Raw genomic sequence first — 21,239 nt, forward strand, 5'->3', positions numbered from 1 at the left:
CGTATTTTTCACTCCATGCATCTGATGAAGTGAGTTTTAGCTCACGAAAGCTTGTGCCCAAATACATTAGTTAGTCTATAAGGTGCCACAAGGATTCCCTGTTTGTTTGTTTTTTAAATCTAGACACTGATTCAGCAAGGTACTTAAGCAAATGCCTAATTCTAAGCACTGGTATGCTGGAAGGTATTAATAGCTGCTATCAAGCAGGTCTTTGATGACAATCACAGACCTCATTAAAGCTGATGGGTATGCTAAGCACCTTTATTTCAAGCTAAATGGAAGGAGCAATTAAAATGTAGCAACAACTGAAAACAATAGGAAGCCACTGCCCAAGGCTATGAGCTGCATGGCAAGATCCATCAGAATCCAAGCCACATGGGTTAAGTGGTTTTCCCCTGGACTAATTGCAAACACAGCGGCAACCAATCAATCAATCTCCTGTTTTCCCCTGTGCATTATGGAGCCAGAAGTCAGGAGAGAGGCCCTGAGAGGGAACAGAAGGCACAGGACTTGCTGGAGAGGCAGGCTTGGAAGCTGTGAACAAGGAAACTGCCTACTGCTTGTTTCTATTGTGTTCAGGGAAACAGGACTTTGGGAACATTCTTTGTACATAGACAGGTTTGCACCAAAATATACCTCATCTGTGTCATCAATTTCTCCTTCTAACAGAAACAACCCAGCCAGGCTTAGGCTTGTCCTACCGCTTAGGACAAGCGGCAACAGCATATTTTTAGTCCTATTGAAACAAATCAGGCTGTTCATGTACTTAAAGTGAGGCACATGCTTTTGTACTTTGCTAAATCAGGCCCATAAACTTGTTATCTGAGAAACAAATAGTTTTAATTCCTTTAAGAACCTTTTCCTCTGTGGTAGGTGAAGCTAGTCCCATTAGTGGAAACCTAGTTGGCAGACAAAGTTCTACCTTCCATAACATCCTCATTCTATGCCAGTTTTGCAAAGGGATAGCTAGGACAAGGTTGAGTCTGCCAGTAGCCTGAGCACTAACAAGTAGTTACTATTTAGTACAAGAGGCTAGTGTGCTTGATTTACCAGGAAGTTTGAGTGGTGTTGGATGGTATGCAATGCTGGGCAGGGGTGACTGGGAATCAAACTGTTATTATTCCAATGGAAGTTATGCAACATCCATCTGGGAGGAATCAAACCTTCTGTTTCCTTCGATAAGGATAGCTAAAAATATTACCTCATTTGGTCTTTAAAGATTATTTTTACGAAGCATTTGTTTAATGGCTTTGTCTTAAGAGGGGTTGGTAATGGGGCTAAAACTTTAAAAATTTGAAAAGGAGCATCTTAGGTGAATATATTTGTTTTAAAAAGACATCTAAGACTTCAGAGAAGAATATGGAGATTTTGCCATTTGGCTAAATCCACTTTTTGGGAGTGAGGTGTTAATTAAGAGTGATGCATTTTTCTTGCCAAAAAAGAGCTTTTGTCAAGGATATTTAAAGCCCATTTTATAACTAGAAAGTCACTGTACGTTTTGTTTTCTTTAATAGATTTAAGCTAATAGCCACTGATTTGTGTAAAACTGATTCTGAAGTCTGTACCTCTTGTAATCGCTTTTTAAATTATCTTTAACTCCAGACATTGATTTACTCAGGCATGACATTGACATTTGCTGGTGACTATATTTTCCTAAGTTTGCCACAGAACTTGAATAGGTTTCAGGAAGCATGGGTTCAGTTGCTAAAAAGATCACAAGATAACCTGGGGCCATCTCACACAAACAGAGCCAGAATCACTGCGCAATGGAGAAATTCATTAATAAAATTTTCCATAACACTCATTTTCCGAGTCAGAATTGGTGAGATGAATAACATAAGTGAGAACCCCAGTTTTGTGCAAGATGGAGAACATAATGCAAAGGACACAAGAAAAAATTGCGTTGAAATGGAAATAAAAATTGGAAGGCTGCAGAAGAAAACAAACCTGACACTTCACACAAATGTAGGGCTCAAAAGAATCTCAATAGGTCATCAATCCAGCCCCCTGCACTGAAGCAGGATCAAGCAAACCTAGACTATGCCTGACAGGTGTTTGTTCTTAAAAATCTCCAGTCGTGGGAATTCCACAACCTCCTTTTGGAAGCATATTCCAGAGCTTAACTACCCTGATAGTTAGAAAGTTTTTCCTAATATCTAACTTAAACCTCCTTTCCTGTAAATTAAGCTCATTACTTCTTGTCCTACCTTCAGTGGACATGGAGAACAATTGATCACAATCCTCTTTATAGCAGCCCTTAACATATTTGAAGATTTATCAGTTCCTCCCTCAGACTTCTTTTCTCAAGACTAAACATGCCCATTTTTTTAAACCTTTCCTCATAGGTAAGGTTTTTAAAAACTTTTATTATTTTGGATGGTCTCCTTTGGCTGTCTCCAATTGGTCCACATCTTTCCTAAAGTGTGGCCCCTAGAATTGGACACAGTACTCCAGCTGAGGCCTCACCAGTGCCAAGTAGAGACAATTACCTCCTGTGTCTTGCATACAACATTTCAGTTAATACACCCCAGAATTATATTCGCTTCTTTTTTTACACTATTGCATCACACTGTTGACTCATTCAATTTGTGATTCACCATAGGCCCTGATCTTTATCAGCAGTACTACCATCTAGCCAGTTATTCCCTGTTCTATAGTTGTGCATTTGATTTTTCCTTCCTAAGTGAAGTACTTAGGAAGTATCTTTATTGAAGCTCATCTTGTTGAATACAGACCAATTCTCAAAGTCATTCTGAATTCTAATCCTGGCCTCCAAAGTGCTTGCAACACCTCCCAGCTTGGTGTCTTCTGCAAATTTTATAGGCACACTCTCCACTCCATTATCCAAGTCATTATGAAGATATTGACTAGTACCAGACCCAGAAGGACCCCACTAGATACACCCGCCCAGTCTGACAGCAAACTATAGATAACTACTCTGAGTATGCCTCTCTGATGGGCTGCAACCTTGTCATAGCAGAGAGGCTTGCGTGGCTAAAGACCCTCAGAGCTACATCGTCCAGAGCTTTTATACACCTGGAAGGGTCACCTTTGGCAACCAGGGCTGAGGCAAGGCTCCTGACTAACCGTGGCCCAAACTTCACAAGATCCCAATGGTGGATTGGGCACATAAGAGGACCTTCCAGTACTCTGTGGCTGTAAAGGTGGATGAGCTGCAGCAGGAAGGAGGCCCCTGGTTGTCTTGGATGATCTTGCCACTGGGTCAGGGTTTTCCTCCTGTCTGGTCTCATGTGGTTACCAACTGTGCACCGTTTTCCCCATGTTAAAAGATTTCATGTGCAGACCTCTGCCAAAGAGCTCACACCCGTAAAACCCATCAATGAACCCCTTTGGCAGATGTCATCCTCGCATCAAGGGATAGCCAAAGAGAAGACAATGACTCGGAGTATGGTCTTTCAACCAGTTGTGCACCCACCTTACAGTAATTTCCTCTAGACTACATTTCCCTAGTATGCTTATGAGAATGTCATGTGGCACGGTGTCAAAAACCTTACTAAAAATCAAGATATATGATGTTTATTGCTTCCCCCAGCCTCTAGGCCAGTAAGCCTGTCAAAAAAAGGATATTATGGTGCCCTGTGTCCTTTGACTCCATAGAAAAGCAATGTAGGGAAAGCAGAGTGTGACAATTTACTTAAACAAGAAACAGAAAAGTTGTGCCCTAGCTCTGAAAACCAGCCAAGGGAAGCTGCAACAGTCCTATGGACTTTGAACGCAAAGAGAAACAGAGCCAGGAAGAAGCAGGACCCAGCCACTAAATGTTTCATTGAGGGAGGAGACTAGGAGAACTCCAAAACCAAAGCCTCAATTAAGTTACAATTAAGGTATCTAAATGCAGTGCAAGAGAAGATGAGTGGTACAGAGCAAGTTATTAAAAAGCCCCGGATTATTAAAAATATGGAAATCACAAGCAGAAACAAATCTGACACCAAGGTTAATATTCAATTCATACCCCTACTGTAGCTTAGGATTTCCATTTATTTTAATCTTTAAGGATTTTTCCTCACCTCTAGTGCATTCAGTAGGGACCATTTTTCTGTAATTGCACTTATAATTTTGTTACTGTTTAAGATTGCTTTGTTTCAGAATTCCACCCCTCACACCCCTCAATTATCTCTGATTTAAGGATGCGAGGTCCTGCTGATTTACATGTATAACTCTGGAAAAAGCTTGAGCATCAATTAAACTTTTCTCTACCCAGGTGTGCAAAGTCCTTTCCAGAGCAGTTACAGTCCTCTAACCAACAGCTAGTCTCCAGCACAAGTTCTTCAGCCCATCCTTGCTGCCTGACTCCAGCCTCAGTAACTGACACTATTTATTTCAGATGACCAAGGTTTCAAATGCTCTCTTCCCCTCGACTCCATTTTTGCATCATTTTTTCCTTTCTCCCAGTATGACAATAACTGCACCCAAGTGAATCTTCTCCTGGGAAAGCGTTTGTGATACTCTTCATATGAAAAGTATCAATTGAGAACTTATTCTGCTACTGGAAAGTTCATCCTTCTGGGGCATGAGGAGACGCAATTCTCCTTCCCCTCACATTACTCCTAAAGGCGTTCCCCAACTCATGTCAAACCTGTCAATGCAACAGCAATATCTGTTCCTAACTCGTGATGCTGGGAGCTCTCTTAGCCCAGCAGGAGATTTCATTTGTGTCAATAAAAATAGCAAGCCCACCTCATTTATTTTTCATTATATTTCCAGGCTGTAAGTTTGCCATGCAGTGTATATGGAAAGTAGCAATGATCACTGAAACTGTGGAACAAAGGCATTAAAGTGAAATCCATTATAAGAGAGGTGCCCGCAACCCCTCTGACAAATGGCAGCACCAATTCAACCTTTATGTTTATATATTTTATAATACTCTTCAATTGGTAATAAAAGCTAGAAAAACAACCCAGGGTGTGTTGTCCTCTTGGCAATCATGTGAAAACTCCACTAGGAGTACAGGATGCAAATTAAGTAGTGAATATGCCACTTAGCCTCTCACATTTACATCCAGCACTTCCCAGCCACACACTAGCGATGTCTATGGACCCCCGAATGGGAGTGGGGGTGGAAGGAGGGAGAAAGAGAGAAAAGAGCTGAGCCTGGGCTGGAAAAGGGGTCTGGCCTGTGAAAGAAATGCCTAAAACATTTAGGGTGAGAAATTGCTACTTGTAACCAATTTTTTTAATGTATTGATCTTAGTTTGCATGTTTGTTTTATTTGCTCAGTAATCTGCTTTGAGCCATTTGCTATCCCTTATAATCTATCCTTTGTAGTTAATAAACTTGTTTATGTTTTCTATAAACCAGTTTGTGCAATTCATAACTGGCGGGGCAAAAAGCTGTGCATATCGTCCTCCACATTGAGGGAGAGCGCGAATTTCATGAGCTTACGCTGTACAGTTTTCTGTGTAGCGCCAGACAATACAATTTTGGGTTTGCACCCCAGAAGGGGTGTGCACTTGAGTGCTGGGCAATCCCCTAGCTGATTCTTCCCATGCAGAGCTGATTTCAGTGTCTGTTCTGCAGTGGGTGTGTCCCTACCTCTGTGGGCGTGTCCCTACCTCTGTGGGCGCGCCGCTAGAGGAGGCTTGAGGGCTTTTCACAGCAGGAAAGGATGAGGGAGCGCAGGCTGGTGGAACAGGCAGACTCAGTGGGACTCCAGTACATCAGGTGGCATCCGGGGGTGGGTAACCCATCACAATATATGCTGCCTCTAACAGCACCCCCAAGGTGATGTGGTTTTGCAGACTGATAATGAGCTACTTTATCCTTTCAAAAGGATAAAGCCTGTTACCCGACTAATTTCTTGGCATAGAATTCTCATATCAAATACATACATGATGAATCCAAGAAACAAAACTCAAAGATTCATCGACTTTAAGGTCAGAAGGGACTATCATGATAATCTAGATAATCACATTGCAGGGCACAGAACCTTACCCACTCACTCCTGAAATAGACCCCCTAACCTCTGGCTGAGTTACTGAAGTCCTCAAATCATGATTGAAAAAGACTTCAGGTTACAGACAATCCACTATTTACACCAGTTTAAACCTGCAGGTCACCCATGCTGCAAAGGGAAGTGAACACCTCCCTCCCCTGAGGGTCTCTGCCAATATGACCTGGGGGGAAATTCCTTCCTGACCCCAAATATGGCAATCAGTTAGATCCCGAGCATGTGGACAACAAGACCCAGCAGCCAGACACCTAGGAAATAATTCTCTATATTAACTCAGAGTCCTCTCCATTTAGCACGCCATCAGCAGCTATTGGAGATATTTCCTGCTAGAAGTCACAGATTGCCTACAATGGCATGTAGGCAGTCTCATACCATCCCCCGCATAAACTTATCGAGCCAGTTACGTTTTTTGCCCCTACTGCTCCCCTTGGAAGGCTGTTCCAAAACTTCACTACTCTAGAAACCTTCATCTAATTTCAAGCATAAACTTATTGATGACCAGTTTATACCCATTTGTTCTTGTGCCAACATTGATGCTTACCTTAAATAACTCCTCTCCCTCCCTGGTGTTTATCCCTCTGATGTATTTATAGAGAGCAATCATATCTCCCCTCATCCTTCTTTCGGTTAGGCTAAACAAGCCAAGCTCAAGGTAGGTTTTCCATTCCTCAGATCATCCTAGTAGCCCTTCTCTGCACCTGTTCCAGTTTGAATTCAACTTTCTTAAACATGGGAGTCCAAAACTGCACACAACTGTTGAGATGAGCTCCTGTCTGCATCCTGTAAAATTTGCCCATACATTGCCCTGGCCTCTTCTTTTGTCATTCAGTGTTGCACGCATTCTAAAACAATATGCATTTCCTCACCTTTTGGGGGTGAAGCCAGACTTTGAGGCACCTGCTCCCCTACTTGGTGTAAACTTTGCTTGTGCCAATCAGAAATGAACACAAACAGGTTTTGGGCCCCGTCCCCTATGACACTTCTATGATGTCAGAGTTGGTACTTTATGGGCCTGCCTGCCATGTGCAGGCAGGGAGAGGAGAAAGAAAAACAAATCCTGTGTATCCTGTGTACACCCGTAACCGAGACTGATCACCTCGAAGCCTCCCTCTCAGCTCACGTGTTTCAAACAGAGTTTCTACGTTTGCCGGTCGTTATGCGTTGGTTTGTATTTGTAATTATCAGTTATTACTAAATGCTGCATCTTTGTTTATAAATATTGTTAGTAGATATTTTAGTCATTGTGTGTTTTAAGTTTCATTAACTCTATTAGCTAATCAAACGCTGCTCCCTTACCCCTTGTAATTATCCCCAATAAAACTTTAAATTGATTAATTTGTGTGTGTGTGCGTGCAGTTTGCATAGTGACCCATACTCTCCTTGCATCCCTTACCAATATAGTCTATTGCCACGTGCAGCCTGGTATATAACAGGCCTGCATTTTCTTTCACCCCGGCGTGCCCATGGCAATCCACAACAGTATTCCAGATGAGGTCTCACCAGAGTCTTGTATAATGGCACTAACACTTTCCTGTCTGTACTGGAAATACCTCAGCTGATGCATCCTAGAACTGCATCAGCCTTTTTCAAGGCTGCATCACATTGGTGGCTCAGTCATCCTGTGATCAAACAATACAACCCAGGTCTTTCTCCTCCTCCTGTCACTTCCAACTAATATGTCCCCAGCTTATAGCAAAAAAATCTTGTTGTTAGTTCCTAAGTGCATGACTTTGCATTTGCACTATTAAATTTCATCCCATTTCTATTACTCCAGTTTTCAAGGTTACTCAGATCATCTTGTATGATATTCCGGTCCTCCTCTGTATTGGCAATACCAGCCAATTTTGTGTCATTCACAAATCTTATTAGCACACTCCCACTTTTTGTGGGAAGATCATTAATAAAAGTATTAATGAAGATTGGTCCCAAAACCGATCTCTGAGGAACTCCTCTAGTAACCGCTCTCCAGCCTGACAGTTCACCTTTCAGTATGACCTGTTTTAGTCTCCTTTTAACCTGTTTCTTATCCACCTTTCAATTCTCATATTAATCCCCATCTTCTCCAATTTAACTAATTTCGCAAGTGGAACTGAAAGAAATACCTTACTGAAATACAGGTAGATTAGATCGACTGCATTTCCTTTGTCTTAAAAAAAAAAAAATCTGTTATTTTCTCAAAGAAGGAGATCAGATTAATCTGGCACAATCTACCTTTTGTAAAACCATGTTGTATTTTATCCCAGTTACTGTTCACCTCTATGTCCTTAACTATTTTCTCTTTCAAAATTTGTTCCAAGACCTTGCGTACAATTGAGGTCACAGTAATGGGCCTATAGTTTCCAAGATCACCTTTTCCCTTTCTTAAAAATAGGAACTATATTAGCAGACATAGGGTACAACCCCTCAGTTTACAGACTCATTAAAAATCTTTGCTATTGGACTTGCAATTTCATGTGCCAGTTCCTTTAATATTTTTGGATGGAGATTATTAGTCCTCCCCCCACCCCCAATTTAGTCCCATTAAGCTGTTTGAGTTTGACTTTCACCTCAGATATGGTAATTTCTATCTACATATCCTCATTAGCCACCCTGCCACTACCCCTAAGATCTTCATTAGTCTTATTAAAAACTGAGGCCAAGTAGTTGTTTAGGTGTTGGGCCATGCCTAGATCTTTAATCTCCACCCCATCCTCGGTGCTGAGTGGTCCCACTTCTTTCCTTTTTAATTTATATGGCTACCAAATCTTTTACTATTGTTTTTAATTTTCTTTGCAAGGTCCAGCTCTGCTTGGTTTTTAGCAGTTCTCACTTTATTCCTACACTTCCTGATCCCCAAGAGGTAGCTTTCCTTCCTAATCCATCATATCTTCCATTCCTTTCTGCTTTCTCTTAATCACCTGTTTGAGATGTTTGCTTATCCAGCTTGGTTTGCAACCTTTCCCTATGATTCTCCCCCCTTGCTTGGGATGCAGGCTTCAGATTGTTTCTGCAACTTTAACTTCAAGTAATTCTTTGGTCCACTTCCCTAACTAATTCCCTTAATTTTTTAAAGTTTGCCCTTTTGAAATCCAGGACCCTAGTTGCAAATCTATGTGTGTTTATCCTTCCATTTAGTTTAAACTGAATTAACTCATGATCACTCGAACCAAGGTTGCCCCCTACAACCAGTTCTTCTACTAGGTCCTCACTACTCACCAATACCAAACCTAAAATGGCATCACCTCTCATTGGTTTAGTGACTATTTGGTGAAGAAATCTATCAGCTATCACTTGTCCCTACAATCTATAGCTGGGAAGTTAAGTCTCCCATAATCACACAGTTCCCAGTAGTAGTAATTTCATTAAAAACATTAAAGAGGTCTCTATCCATATCCAAATTGGATCCTGGGGGTCTGTTGCTCACCCCAAGCACTATCCAGGGGAACCCCCAAAATGATTTTGGCCCAGACACTCTCTCTTACCCATTCCATCACATCTGATTTCTTTACAGTCTACTTGATCATTAATATACAATGCTACTCCACCCCCTTTAACTGGTTACTTCTTTTAATCCACACAAATTACAATAATCAGCCTAGTAAAGGGTGAAGAAAGCTCAAATTGCTGTACTGGAACTGATTAATGAGACATCTAGTCTAGATCCCCATGCTGACAGCAGCCAAGAGTGTCACAGGAAAGTGCTAAATACTCATAATTAATCAAACTGAGCAAAAACACAGCAGGGGAGATGGAGGAGGATCCTCTAGGGCCAGGTGCAATGAGGTGAGGTGGAGGGATATATGGGGCTTTGGGGCACTTGGTTACAATTCTGCCCCCAAATGGAAACCTCTGCTGGAGTTCTACCTCTCTGAGCACTGCTCAGATATCCCTGCCAGAAAGGACTCTTCTCCAGAGCTCATTATATACTTTGGAAGAGAAAAGTATCTGCATTTGAAATGGACCAGGGGTCCCCTATTTTTTTTTTTTTAAATATCCCAATGCAGATGCCTCTATGCCCTTCCTAGGTTCATATCTTCTACCATTCTCTCACACACTCCTCAGGGCTACTCTGTTGATTACTGTGCTCTGCTTTCAGCACAAGCTAGTGTTTTTCTCAGGAACAAGAACACACAATTCCCCACAAGTGCATTGGTTTGGATTTGTTTGTTTTGTTCCCTCCCTGCTTAGTTAGGAGAAACCTTAGTGCTAAAACAGGAAAACACAGATGCCCAGCCCTTCCCCCTCTCTGGTCTTCAGCAGACACCCTAGGCTGCATGCTTCAGCAACAGTTAAATTAGGGGATTTTCTATTTTTCCATGTGAGTAAAATACTGGCAGCCCCCTAAATTACACTGCTGATGTTCTCATTGAGTGAGCTGAGTCTACGCAGGAAACCTCCCTCACCCACTACCCAAATGCCTTCTGACAAAAGGAAATGAAACCTCTCTAGGAGCAGGTAACACATACACAGCCAGGCTTTGGGTGGCCAGCAAAGATTTAATACAAACATGAAAATAAACTCAAATTGAGAATAATTTGGTATGAGATGAACTGGACACATACCAAGTTCTTTATTGAGTCCTGGAGCAGTCTCTTCCACCATTTGTAGTCCTGCTGTCTGCCTACCCTAAAACAGGGCCAGCTCTTCTTATAAGCTCCTGATTGGGTGATGAGTCTCACCTGCGCCGATGAAGCCCCCCTTCACCAAGGGCCACAGCTGTGCTCTCTCAGCTCTGTAAAGCCAGGGAGGGAGGGAAAATGCTGCCTGCTTTAGTCTCTTTGCTCCAGCTAGGACCTGAGCTTTTGAAATGTAACTCTGTTTTTCAGCTCCACTTCTGCTGGTCTGAATCTGTCCTGCTGCCCCAACCCAGATTTGTAGGGTTCCCCTCTGCTGGGAACGCAGAGGTGGCAAGTGCTATGGCAGCTTTGGAGTGGCTGTACCTGGGTGGAAGGGTGGCCCAAGAGACAGCTGCTTTTAAAGAGCAGTGGCCCCTCATGCTGAGCTCAGGGTACATCCTTTCAAGTGTCCTGGCTGAAGCTACACACAAGCAGGTGGAGCCAGCAACATCACACACCACAGTTTGGGAAACACTTTGTAGACAAAGACATGTACAGCAGCAGTTTAGGTTACTCCTTCCAGCTTATGTTATTTTGGCAGACGAAGCTTAGTGTGGACAAATACAAAGTGTTTCCTGTATTAGCTAGCTTGGGAGATACACTAGCAGTTCCTGACAAACCCCCTCTAGTCTTCACCAATCTAGATAAATAGGCTGTCTGGAAACACTGCCACTTTGCCATACAACCTCTCTTTCAGATGGTGTGTTCAGTACATTTATTATGAATACATTCTCTGTTTCTTGACTCTATTTTCTGACGTCAGAAGAGGATAGTCTGACTAAAGAAGGGCTGGAGTCCTTGAGATCTCTCTCCCAATTCCCAGAGACATGCTTTCCTTCCCAGGAATGTCACACATTTTGAAGTTATTTTTAGAAGATGATGGCCTATTTGCATACAAATGCACTCTATAGATTCTAGAGCTCACCACAGCACAGCTGTTTGCTCATTGAGCATGGCATTTCCTTGGGAGCTGCCAAGTCACTTTGCTCCGACTCTGTCAGTGAACTCCATCTACACATACATTGTTTCTGTTAAAAAGACAATGGTGTTTCAGCCTCTCTTGCAGTCATTTACAAGGGGCATTCATCTGATTTTCTGAAGTTAAAGCATGGTTTTGTTTCTGATTATTTCAAGGCAATTTTAATTAAAAGTGAAGCCAGATTAATTGCAATGTGTTTGCTTTATTAGGCTAGAGCTATTGCTAACACTTTTGAACACTCGAGCCTTATAAAGGCTCACTTGCGCTGCCGGCTCTGGATAGGTCAATGTATGTTGTCACACAGCAGTTTAACAAGTGTGAACTGTGGATCACAGAGACAGATACCATGAAGGGAAAAAGAGGTAGAAAAAGACCTAGAAGCACCAAAGATTGGGGGAGGGGGGATACTTTTAAAAAAATGTAGGTCCCATAGCAATTGAAACATAAATGACAGAATTACCATAGAAATTTCATAACAATATAGCTCCCAAATAAAGTAGCACCCCCCTCCTGAGTTGGAACAAACCTTTATCCAGGCCAAACAAAAGTCTTGAAAGTCCAGGCCAGACTAACATCAGTCCCAGGATACTTAAGTCCTCCAAAGCTGGCACAGGCCTCTGCCTAAGCTATCTGAATCTATCGAGACTGGAGCAGGCTTTATAGTGCCAACACCCCTCATCCATTAGGCTACAGCCAATTAGCCCCATCCACCTGACTCAAAACTGATGCTCCCAGCTGATACCAAACACTGTGGTCTCCCTTTAGTTCCAGAAGCACTACCACCAGTATGGCTTCCCCAGTGTCAACATATTAGCTCAAAGGAACTTGGCCTGGAACTTATAGAGAATGAAGAATAATTACCCATTAGACTTGCACTCACCCAACCAACCAACCAACCCACCCCTTGGGTCTACCTGATCCCAGTGACAAACTCCTTCACTGCAAAAGTAATGGAACATAAATAAAAGCCACTTGAACAGATTACAGTGATACGTATGATGTTCAGTGGGCACAGGATGTCTGGTGTGTAGATTCAGTTTTGTAAGTATTCATGATATTTAACAGATACCGTATGATATTTTGTACTTCTTTTGCACTCAAAGCACTCTACAAATGCCCAAGAATTTAGCCTGTGCAGTAAGGAAGTATTATTTGTTCTCACCGGACAGGAGAAAACTGAAGCTTAGGGAGTGCGAAGTAACTTGCCCAAATTCACACAAAAAGTCTATGGCTGAGCTGGGAATGAAGCCCAGATTGTGAAATTTAGACTTGAGCTTCTTTTTTGTATAACAATAGTATGCAGAGGACCCTACAATGCTGCCCGGCCCGCAGCACCCAGAGCTCTGGCGGCGATTTAAAAGGGTCTGGGGCTCCGGCCACTGCTGCAGTAGCGGCTGGGAGCCCCGGGCCCTTTTAAATCTCCGGCCCCAGGACAGCTGCCTCAGTCCCGTCCCTCTCCCCTCCCCCACCCCATCAGTGGCCGGGGGTGGGGGCAAAAGGGGGCAATGACGTTAAAGCACCGCCACAGCACTTTAACGTCATCCCTTTTGCTTCCCCTCCTCCATCGGTGGCCCTGCTGGTAGGGTCCCTACCAGCAGGGCCGCCATGTGGGGGTGGGGAGAAGGGGCAGCGATGTTAAAGCAACATATAAGGGGTCAGCTTGGGAGTGCTGATTAACCCACTTCTCTCAGACACGCTTTGTTAATGTGTGTGTGTTCATCTGATTCTGCGGCTGGAAGAACCCAGCCCTGGGGAACCTAGGGCCTGCAGGATAGCTCCATTGGGAGGGAACTTGCAGAAGGGAGAAGTAGAGCTCGGTATGAGAACACAAGTGACTCAAGCAGTACATTGATAGAATTACAGAACATCTTCCCCCTCCCCCCCCCACCAGAAAAATAACCCTAATAAATGAGCATACCCCAAAGTAACGGGCAAATCTGGTAACAGCAGGATTCCTTCTTCCATGGCAATTCAATCCCTGCATATGTGGAATATACAGCACGCATGCACCAAAGTGGTGCTAATAATGACCTTTCAACACCATGCAAGTCCATTAATCAACCCACCCCCGAAAATATTCACTCTCTGAATTTAAGGTATAATTTTAAAAAAGAATTATTTCCCTGTGATTTCGCTTCTCCCAACATATCTTCCTGCAGAACTCTTACTCCTGTGACTCCAGCATAAGCCATGCAGGAAAATCCATCAGCTCCCTCCTAAGATCCATAGGCCATTAAACCATCACTTCTATTTATCTAGTAAACACACACAGCACTGGTTCCTAAAGCTGCACCAGAGGTGACATCTTGTAAGAATGGACACCATCAGAATAAGGAAAAAGATACTTGTTTATTGGTACATGCAATAAACTGATTAACCAACCTCTGGAGCTCTCTTAGTGTCCATCTTCATTGTACAAGAGAAACATCTCAATGGATTATTGTTTGACACCAGCAATGAATGTTTCTCTGGCTGATGCATTTGTATTTCCCCTGCCTTTGTTACTTAGTACAAATAAAATAAAATGAATATTTAAGAAAAAAAACTTAAATTCTGGAACAAGCTCAGCCAACATTAGTAAATAGGCCACATAAGGATCATAAATGGCAGGACTCCATGAGAACCCATATAACTCTATGCGTTGACACCATCCTGGATGGTAAACACTTACCCGTCACCTAAACACTGTGACATCTTTTTAACATCTGAAGATCATAAGAATCCTATGCTGTCTCAGACGACAGCTTGGTGTAGCTGCTGTCTTGCACACAAATGAGCCACATTCTACCCATGTAAATCTAGAGTAACTCTACTGAGGTTACATGGATTTACACTGGAAAAACTGAGGGCAGAATCTGGCTCGTATTTACTGTCACCTGGTAACAAACAGGACAGTTCAATACTGCTGAGGTGAGCTTTGTAGAGACACACCCATGTTATTTTTCTTGGCCCTCAAGTTTACCCATTCCCCTCCAACCCTCTGCCCCGTTTTTGTTTTTCTAGATTGCTAGTAAAGTCTGATCAATGCACATCATGGCTACTTAACAGCTTTATAGCATGTATCAAGGGTATTTAATTTTAAACACACCTTACCAACACCTCTTAAGTCTTTAGGGGTTGCTAATTTTTATGTTTCATTCTAACTAAAATATAGCATCCTCCAGGGAATCTTGCTGTTACATCAGTGATTCTGCACCTAGCATCATGCATGACTTGCATACCGAAAGCATTCAGAGCTTTGTAATTCTTGAAAGCTCCACTAATTATGCAGCAGTTCACTAATAGCCATAGTGTGTGCAGTCAATAGGATCTGGGCAGGAGGCCAGCAACGCAACACAATTCCTGTCTTCTTGCTGGTATTGCTGAGGTTCTTGGGGCAAACTAAAACATTAACTAGTTTTCCTGAACACTGTGTCTAACAACTGACTGTACAATAAGATGTGGTACATAATGTTCTGCACTGCGGTTTGAACAAATCTGATATTAGTATCCAAACAGACTATTCTGGCATCTCTGAGGAGCTTGAAAAGGGTGTTTTGTGAGACAAGCCAACTATTGTTAACTGTGGTTAATGTGACCTGTAACAGAACACTATAACCACAGCTAACAATGTGCAGCTTTTCTGATTGACACTCCCATTTCACTTCTAGGTGAAGGCAAAAATTCTATATCTGACTACTTTAAGATTTATTAGACTTGTTTTTCTTAGGTTCATTATGAAAGTACATTGCCTATGTTTATTTCATTTCTCTTTTTCTGCTTGTAATTCAGAGGATGATCTAAAAATTTTAGTGACAGATCAATACGAGGTAAAAATTTTAAAATGTATATCGACTAATTAGTAATATACACATGCAGAGTATCAGAGGAATGTGACATTCTCTATCACAAGTTACACTTGAAGCTCCAAGTGTCAGTACAAACAGAATTCCTCCCCAAACATACTCCACTGAACATTAGGCACTAGAGCAGGGGTTCTCAAACTGGGGGTCAGGACCCTTCAGGGGATCATGAGGTTATTACATGCGGGGTCGCGAGCTGTCAGCCTCCACCCCAAGCCCTGCTTTGCCTCCAGCATTTATAATGGTGTTAAATATATAAAAAAGTGTTTTTAATTTATAAGGGGGGGTCGCATTCAGAGGCTTGCTATGTGCAAGGGGTCACCAGTACAAAAGTTTGAGAACCACTGCACTAGAGGGTACTAAATTGAGATAAAACTGGTTTGTCTTATTGCAAATATAAAATGACTCCATGTACATAGTGAAAGAATATGTAAAAATAATATATTATGCCAGTTTAGTATTCTCCCAGATTTATACACCTTTAGTCTTGAAGAATCCCAAAGCTTTCTCCAGTCCAGGGATCATTTTTACTATTATAAACTTTTGGGGGAAGAGGTGTAAAAAGTCAAACAAATTTGCCTTCTAATGGGTTGAAAAGAAACTGAACAGGCATCGGTCATTGACAGGACACACTGACGTCTAGGCCATTAAACAACAGTACAGTAATAGGAAAGCAAGTCTTCATTCTCAACCTTCTATTAGGTACATCATCAAAGCTATATTACAGTGCTTTTCCTGATAAATATCTTTATTTTTAAAGTTTCTGCATTTTCCCCATATCAAGTAGCTTTTTCTTCCCGCATCCCCCAGCACCTTTTCTATGGTACGTGGCTAGGAAGAGCCTATGTAGAAAAGTCACCTGGATGATAAAGCTATGTGAAAAGAATAGAATATGTTACAGAGCTAGGGCTCTGATCTGTATAAATGTTTGGTATAAAAACTTCCAAAATACAGAAAAACAAACAATTATGATATGTTCCACCATATCATCTCACATTCTGAACTGACATCAGGAAAAACTCATGCTGTCCATACAGAATAAAGCTAAATTTGTAATTAACAAACAAATTCCTTCTTCCCGGGGCAGATGATGTTCCAGAGGCTCAGTATGTGTGAAAACTAATTTTTAGGTAACAACATTCATAAAATTGTAAGCTCTTTCGGGCAGGAACAGGCTGTATCTTATTCAAGGGCCTTCCAGGCACTACTATATAATAGATGTAATACATAATTAACACAATCTGAATAACAATACAATTTACTCAGTCCTGTATTTTTTTTTTTTGGTAAAGCAAAAATAGTCCTTGACTTAATTGAAGACATCAGTACAGACATGGTGCGGGAAGGTAACACAACATTTAGAGTATCTAGAATATTTCTAGCTATGACCCCTGCCCCGATTCTCACTTGAGCTCAGAGAGCAAGAGAAACAGCTATGTCTTTGCAGTGTGGATGGTACAATGGGGAGAGGACTCCTTGTACACCTGAGGAGGAAAAGCCACTATTTGGACCTAAAATGTTATGTTTTCTTCGGTGGGAAACAGAGTAGTTTGAAACCTTCACTTAAGATGACTTCTATGAGTCCCACTCACCACAGTAATGCCTCCGTAAGAAAGAACAGCAGCAATTTACTTCAATACCACTGTTGTCTGAAATATTTTGGGACCCTTCAAGTATTTAAAGATTTAAGTTCTACTGGCTTTTTTGTGAGCAAAATAATTGCTTTTAGCAGTGTCTGAGAGGTGTGGCCAAGCTGATTCCCCAGATGCAATAACTTTATACATACTTGAAATTTCAACTGTCATTGTTTATTACTGTTTTGGCTACATTCTCTACAATTTCAGCAGCATCTTAAAGAGACAGTTAATGTATCTTTATGTACAATGAAAACAAAATGGCTTGCAACATCAAAAACAAGAGCCACAGTTTAACTGTACAATATTAAATGAAAACCTGTGGTAATACAGCCTCCTTTTTCTGCAGCATGGACAAAATTACATCTAGGTATTCAGCATCATGAATGGGACAGTAAAAGGAATAATGTATGTAAGAGAGAGAGTTCTGAAAAATAAATTTCTACCATACAAGGCAGTTAGAAAATGTTTCACATTTTAAAATATCTGTACAAGCCACAAGAAACATTTCCTTGTTGATAGGAACTTCCAGAAATAGAAAATAACCATGAACAACTTCTATATCTAGTATCAATGTGCTCCACAGGTTGAGAGCACAAGAAACTGACTTAAAGAACTGTACTGTATATGTCCAACACAGATTTCTTTTACATGCCTTGATTGTTAATGAATCATCTACTTTTAATCTCTCTATAACGTACAGCTGACTTGCACTTTAAGGAGGTCATTTGATTCTTCTGCAAAAGTAAAAGCAACATAATTTAGCAGCAATTAAAAGCGCCTTCAAGGAGACTTAAAAAAAAATACAATATCCAATTAGAAAAAGCCATACTTTAAACATTTGTACAGGAATAAGTGGCTGAAATTTAATAACTAAAAATATGACCTCTGTACAACAATTTACAATAGCATTAGAAGGGAATTCATCATTATCCTGCATAGAACATCATACATAACCTGTCTGCGCTTGGATATATGCTATCATTTACTTTTCTCAAAGGCCTGGAAAGTGGCAGCATTGTCAAAACTTGTGACAAGTATAATAAATTTAAAGAATGTAGATGGGTTCAAAATTAGCTATTTGAGGGATAATGTACCAGAAACTATGCATCACCCTTCAAATCTCAGTGAAACGAGGACACATGGGTTTTGAGGTACAGCCTTTAATAAGACCAAATAGCCAAACAAAAGATTATAACTTTTTCAGAAAAGCTTTATACAGAATACAACTGTGACACTCACTTCTTACTTTGGTTTCAACCACTTGGGAAGTAGGTTTTTTGTTTTTTTGTTTTTTTTGTCCAGACACTGAACCTTTCCTGTGTGTTCAAATTTGTCCATTACTTTTCTTATTTAAATAATGAAAAACTACCCTTCATGTTAGCACTCTCCAGTATCAACCAAATGTACTTTATAAGTATTAAAAAGATTATTTACAGTGTTCCCCAAAAAACCCCAAAACCTTTTCTTTACTCTTAAACACAGCACATCGATTTGTGTGCAACAAGCAGTATCATTCTTCAATGTTTAAAGGTTACAGTCAGAAGGGTATATTTATTCACAGTCCATGATCCATTCCCATCAAACAAATGGACACTAAGCAGGAGGACTTCAGTCTGAAAACACAGTAATCAAAGTTGTCCTGTGTAAAAACACTCAAATGCTCACAAACTAGTCTGCATCTGGAAACTATAAATATATCATGCCAGTCTTCACTTGGAGAAATTTCAGTACGAAATAATGCTTGAAGTAGGTGGCGTAGGGGATGCTGCCAGCCCAGTCATATGTAAGTTTCCTGAAGAATTTGATCTTCTCATGTGAGGGAGAAGATAAGGATCATTAGCCAGCTGGTGGACATCAAATCGATCTTCTTTGCGGTATGCTAAACAGCGTCTGATAAAGGCCTAGAAAAGCAGGGGGGAAAAAATTACTACTCTTCCAAATAAAATGAATGCTGCTTATGAGCCAATTCTTCCTCCAGTTGATTTAACAAGTTCTAAACAGTTTGAAGTTCTAGAAGAGTTGTTGTTTTCAAGCAGCTCAATTCAGCAGAACAATGTAATTTGTAACGAACTAGTAGGTCCCTAGAATTCTGCAACACTTATGTCAAAATGGTAGGAAGGGTACAGCAAATGCAGAGCAGACAGAATTCTATGGCAACTTTCAGTGAGGCCTCTGGCATTTCTATGACAATATTAGCTTGTAACAGCAATGTTGAAGATAATCTTCCTTCTTTTGCCTACAAGGTTTTTTCATTTTAAGGATTGCAAAACTGAAAAACCTCTTCACTACCCTTTCCACCACCTATATTGATTTAAAGTTCGGCTTCTGTGCTCTGCTCTTCCCTTACTCTTCTTGACTTTAAGCCAACCATTCCTCAATGGCACTTGTTAACATACTTGTTAATCTGCCAGCATGTAACAACAAAACTAGTGTCACTTAAAAAAAAAAAAATCAATCTTATCTGAAAAACTTCATGAACAGACAAAAACTATGGAATCCACATTTTACATGAAAACAAACATCCTTTAACACATTACTGTTTTGAAATAATATTTGCAATCAATAAATTGAAGCAAGTGCAGGAGAAATCTGAGAATGTAGAGAGAGCATGCATGTTAAGTGTGTAGCCAGTGGGTTTCTATGGTCCTTCCAGATACATGCTTATTTTTCCATTCAGTGATGCTAGAAGGGTTGTTCTCTCTAGCAGATTTAGTGATGTTCTCTGTAATAATGAGGATAGCTATGGAAATGTTCCAGAAATAGGATATTGGCACCAGGGGTGGGGGGGAAGAAATCATCTTGGTCCATTTTAGAAAGATTGAATTTGGGAGGCTCTGTGGTAGTGAAATTAAGTAGCTGTCAAACTGTGCTAGATTACTGAATGTGTAATCAAATATATTTTCACAAGATCATATGGCATGAAAGAAATTAGCATCTTCAGAATGTAGAAGATTTCTGTAACTTTCCTTTGTGGAAACTGTAGGAAATTCTACTGTGAATCAGATGGAGAGTAGATGAGAAGCTGATTAAACTACTCCATTCTAGTTGTCCTCTGTAAGTTAAGAAGGTTTTATCACACTGGGTTGCCTAGATGTGAGGGAATCTAGCACAAAGCTACTCTTGATGGTGCTGGATGCCAGGCTGGAAAAGCACAGTACCTCTAAGCATCCTGTATTTAAAAAAAGTTGTCTGGAAAATCCCCTCACAGCTAATTCCCAGCCCCCAACCTACTTACCCCACCTTATATAACCAGGCTTGACAAAATGTGATTTAAAAAAAAAATCCGTGGATAATATTTATTTTTAAACATTTTTTTCCCCAATTTTTAATTAATTTAAAGTTTCACAGTTGGGGGAAAATCATGGGGGAGGATCAGAAAATAATTTAATAACAGTGGACATTGAAATTCAAAAAGTTAAAGCTTAAAAACATTAACACAAATGATCCTCTAAGTCCCAAAATAAAGTCTATCACCACAACACAAAAGCTCATACTCAGCTCTGGTGTCTTCATCCAATCCTGGAGCTGTTCTTTTATCTAAATCTGCTCTGCACCAAGCAGCCACTACCTGCCCTTCCTAACTAGAGCTCAGCCTTCTTCAGCTCTCTCTCTCCGGCTCAGAGAGAGGGTCAGCAGCCAACCCTCCACTGCTGCTGTCCTGATTTTCCCCTAGTTACTCTCTCCTTCAGGAGTCTCGTTCTCTCTGCAGCCTCTCCTGCAGCTTCCTCTACCAGCACCCTTACCTCCCTTGATTGAGAGAGGTCCTGGGTAGCCATCCTTCCCCTGTTGCTAGCTCCCATTTTATAAGGCCCCAGGGCCTTCCCTTAAACCCAACTGGACAGCATGCGTACTGGACCCTGCTTCCTCTTAGACAGGCCATTAATCCTGTTACACAATGCTATGGATTTAATTAACATACCATGAAAAAAATAATTAGTATTTAGTTAAGTAATTAGATTGTGGGAAGATTAGGGAAAAATCCTCCTTTCCCTGATAAAGCAATTCAGTTTTTTACCCTTTGTCCTAAAATAAAGACTGAAGATCAAAGAAAAACATGCATTTGTTAGTGATACGAATTTCATAGAAACCGGACGTAGCAGTTTCACCATAATTTACTGTAACTACTGCATATCCAGTAAGTGCAGGTCTTTATATAAAAGTATATGTTACTTTCCTACTGGAAAATAAAGGAAAAAATCATGCAAATGTATGTGTT

At 41.0% G+C, this 21,239-nt stretch overlaps 1 protein-coding gene across 3 annotated transcripts in view; it reads right to left on the bottom strand.

Annotated features, from left to right (window-relative positions):
* Positions 1–17,172: 17,172 nt before the first annotated feature.
* The window catches only part of TLK1 (tousled like kinase 1), a 163,477-nt gene continuing 159,410 nt past the window's right edge, over positions 17,173–21,239 (bottom strand). For all 3 annotated transcript variants that reach the window (XR_010591303.1, XM_065560762.1, XM_065560764.1), the window contains one exon: positions 17,173–18,924. Coding sequence is in view for 2 of the 3 variants with exons in the window: in XM_065560762.1 (XP_065416834.1) it covers positions 18,748–18,924 (177 nt within the window). In the remaining variant the exon portion in view is untranslated. The remainder of the gene's footprint in view (positions 18,925–21,239) is intronic.

Source organism: Chrysemys picta, chromosome 11, assembly GCF_011386835.1.
Source record: "Chrysemys picta bellii isolate R12L10 chromosome 11, ASM1138683v2, whole genome shotgun sequence".
Lineage (NCBI taxonomy): Eukaryota > Metazoa > Chordata > Testudines > Emydidae > Chrysemys > Chrysemys picta.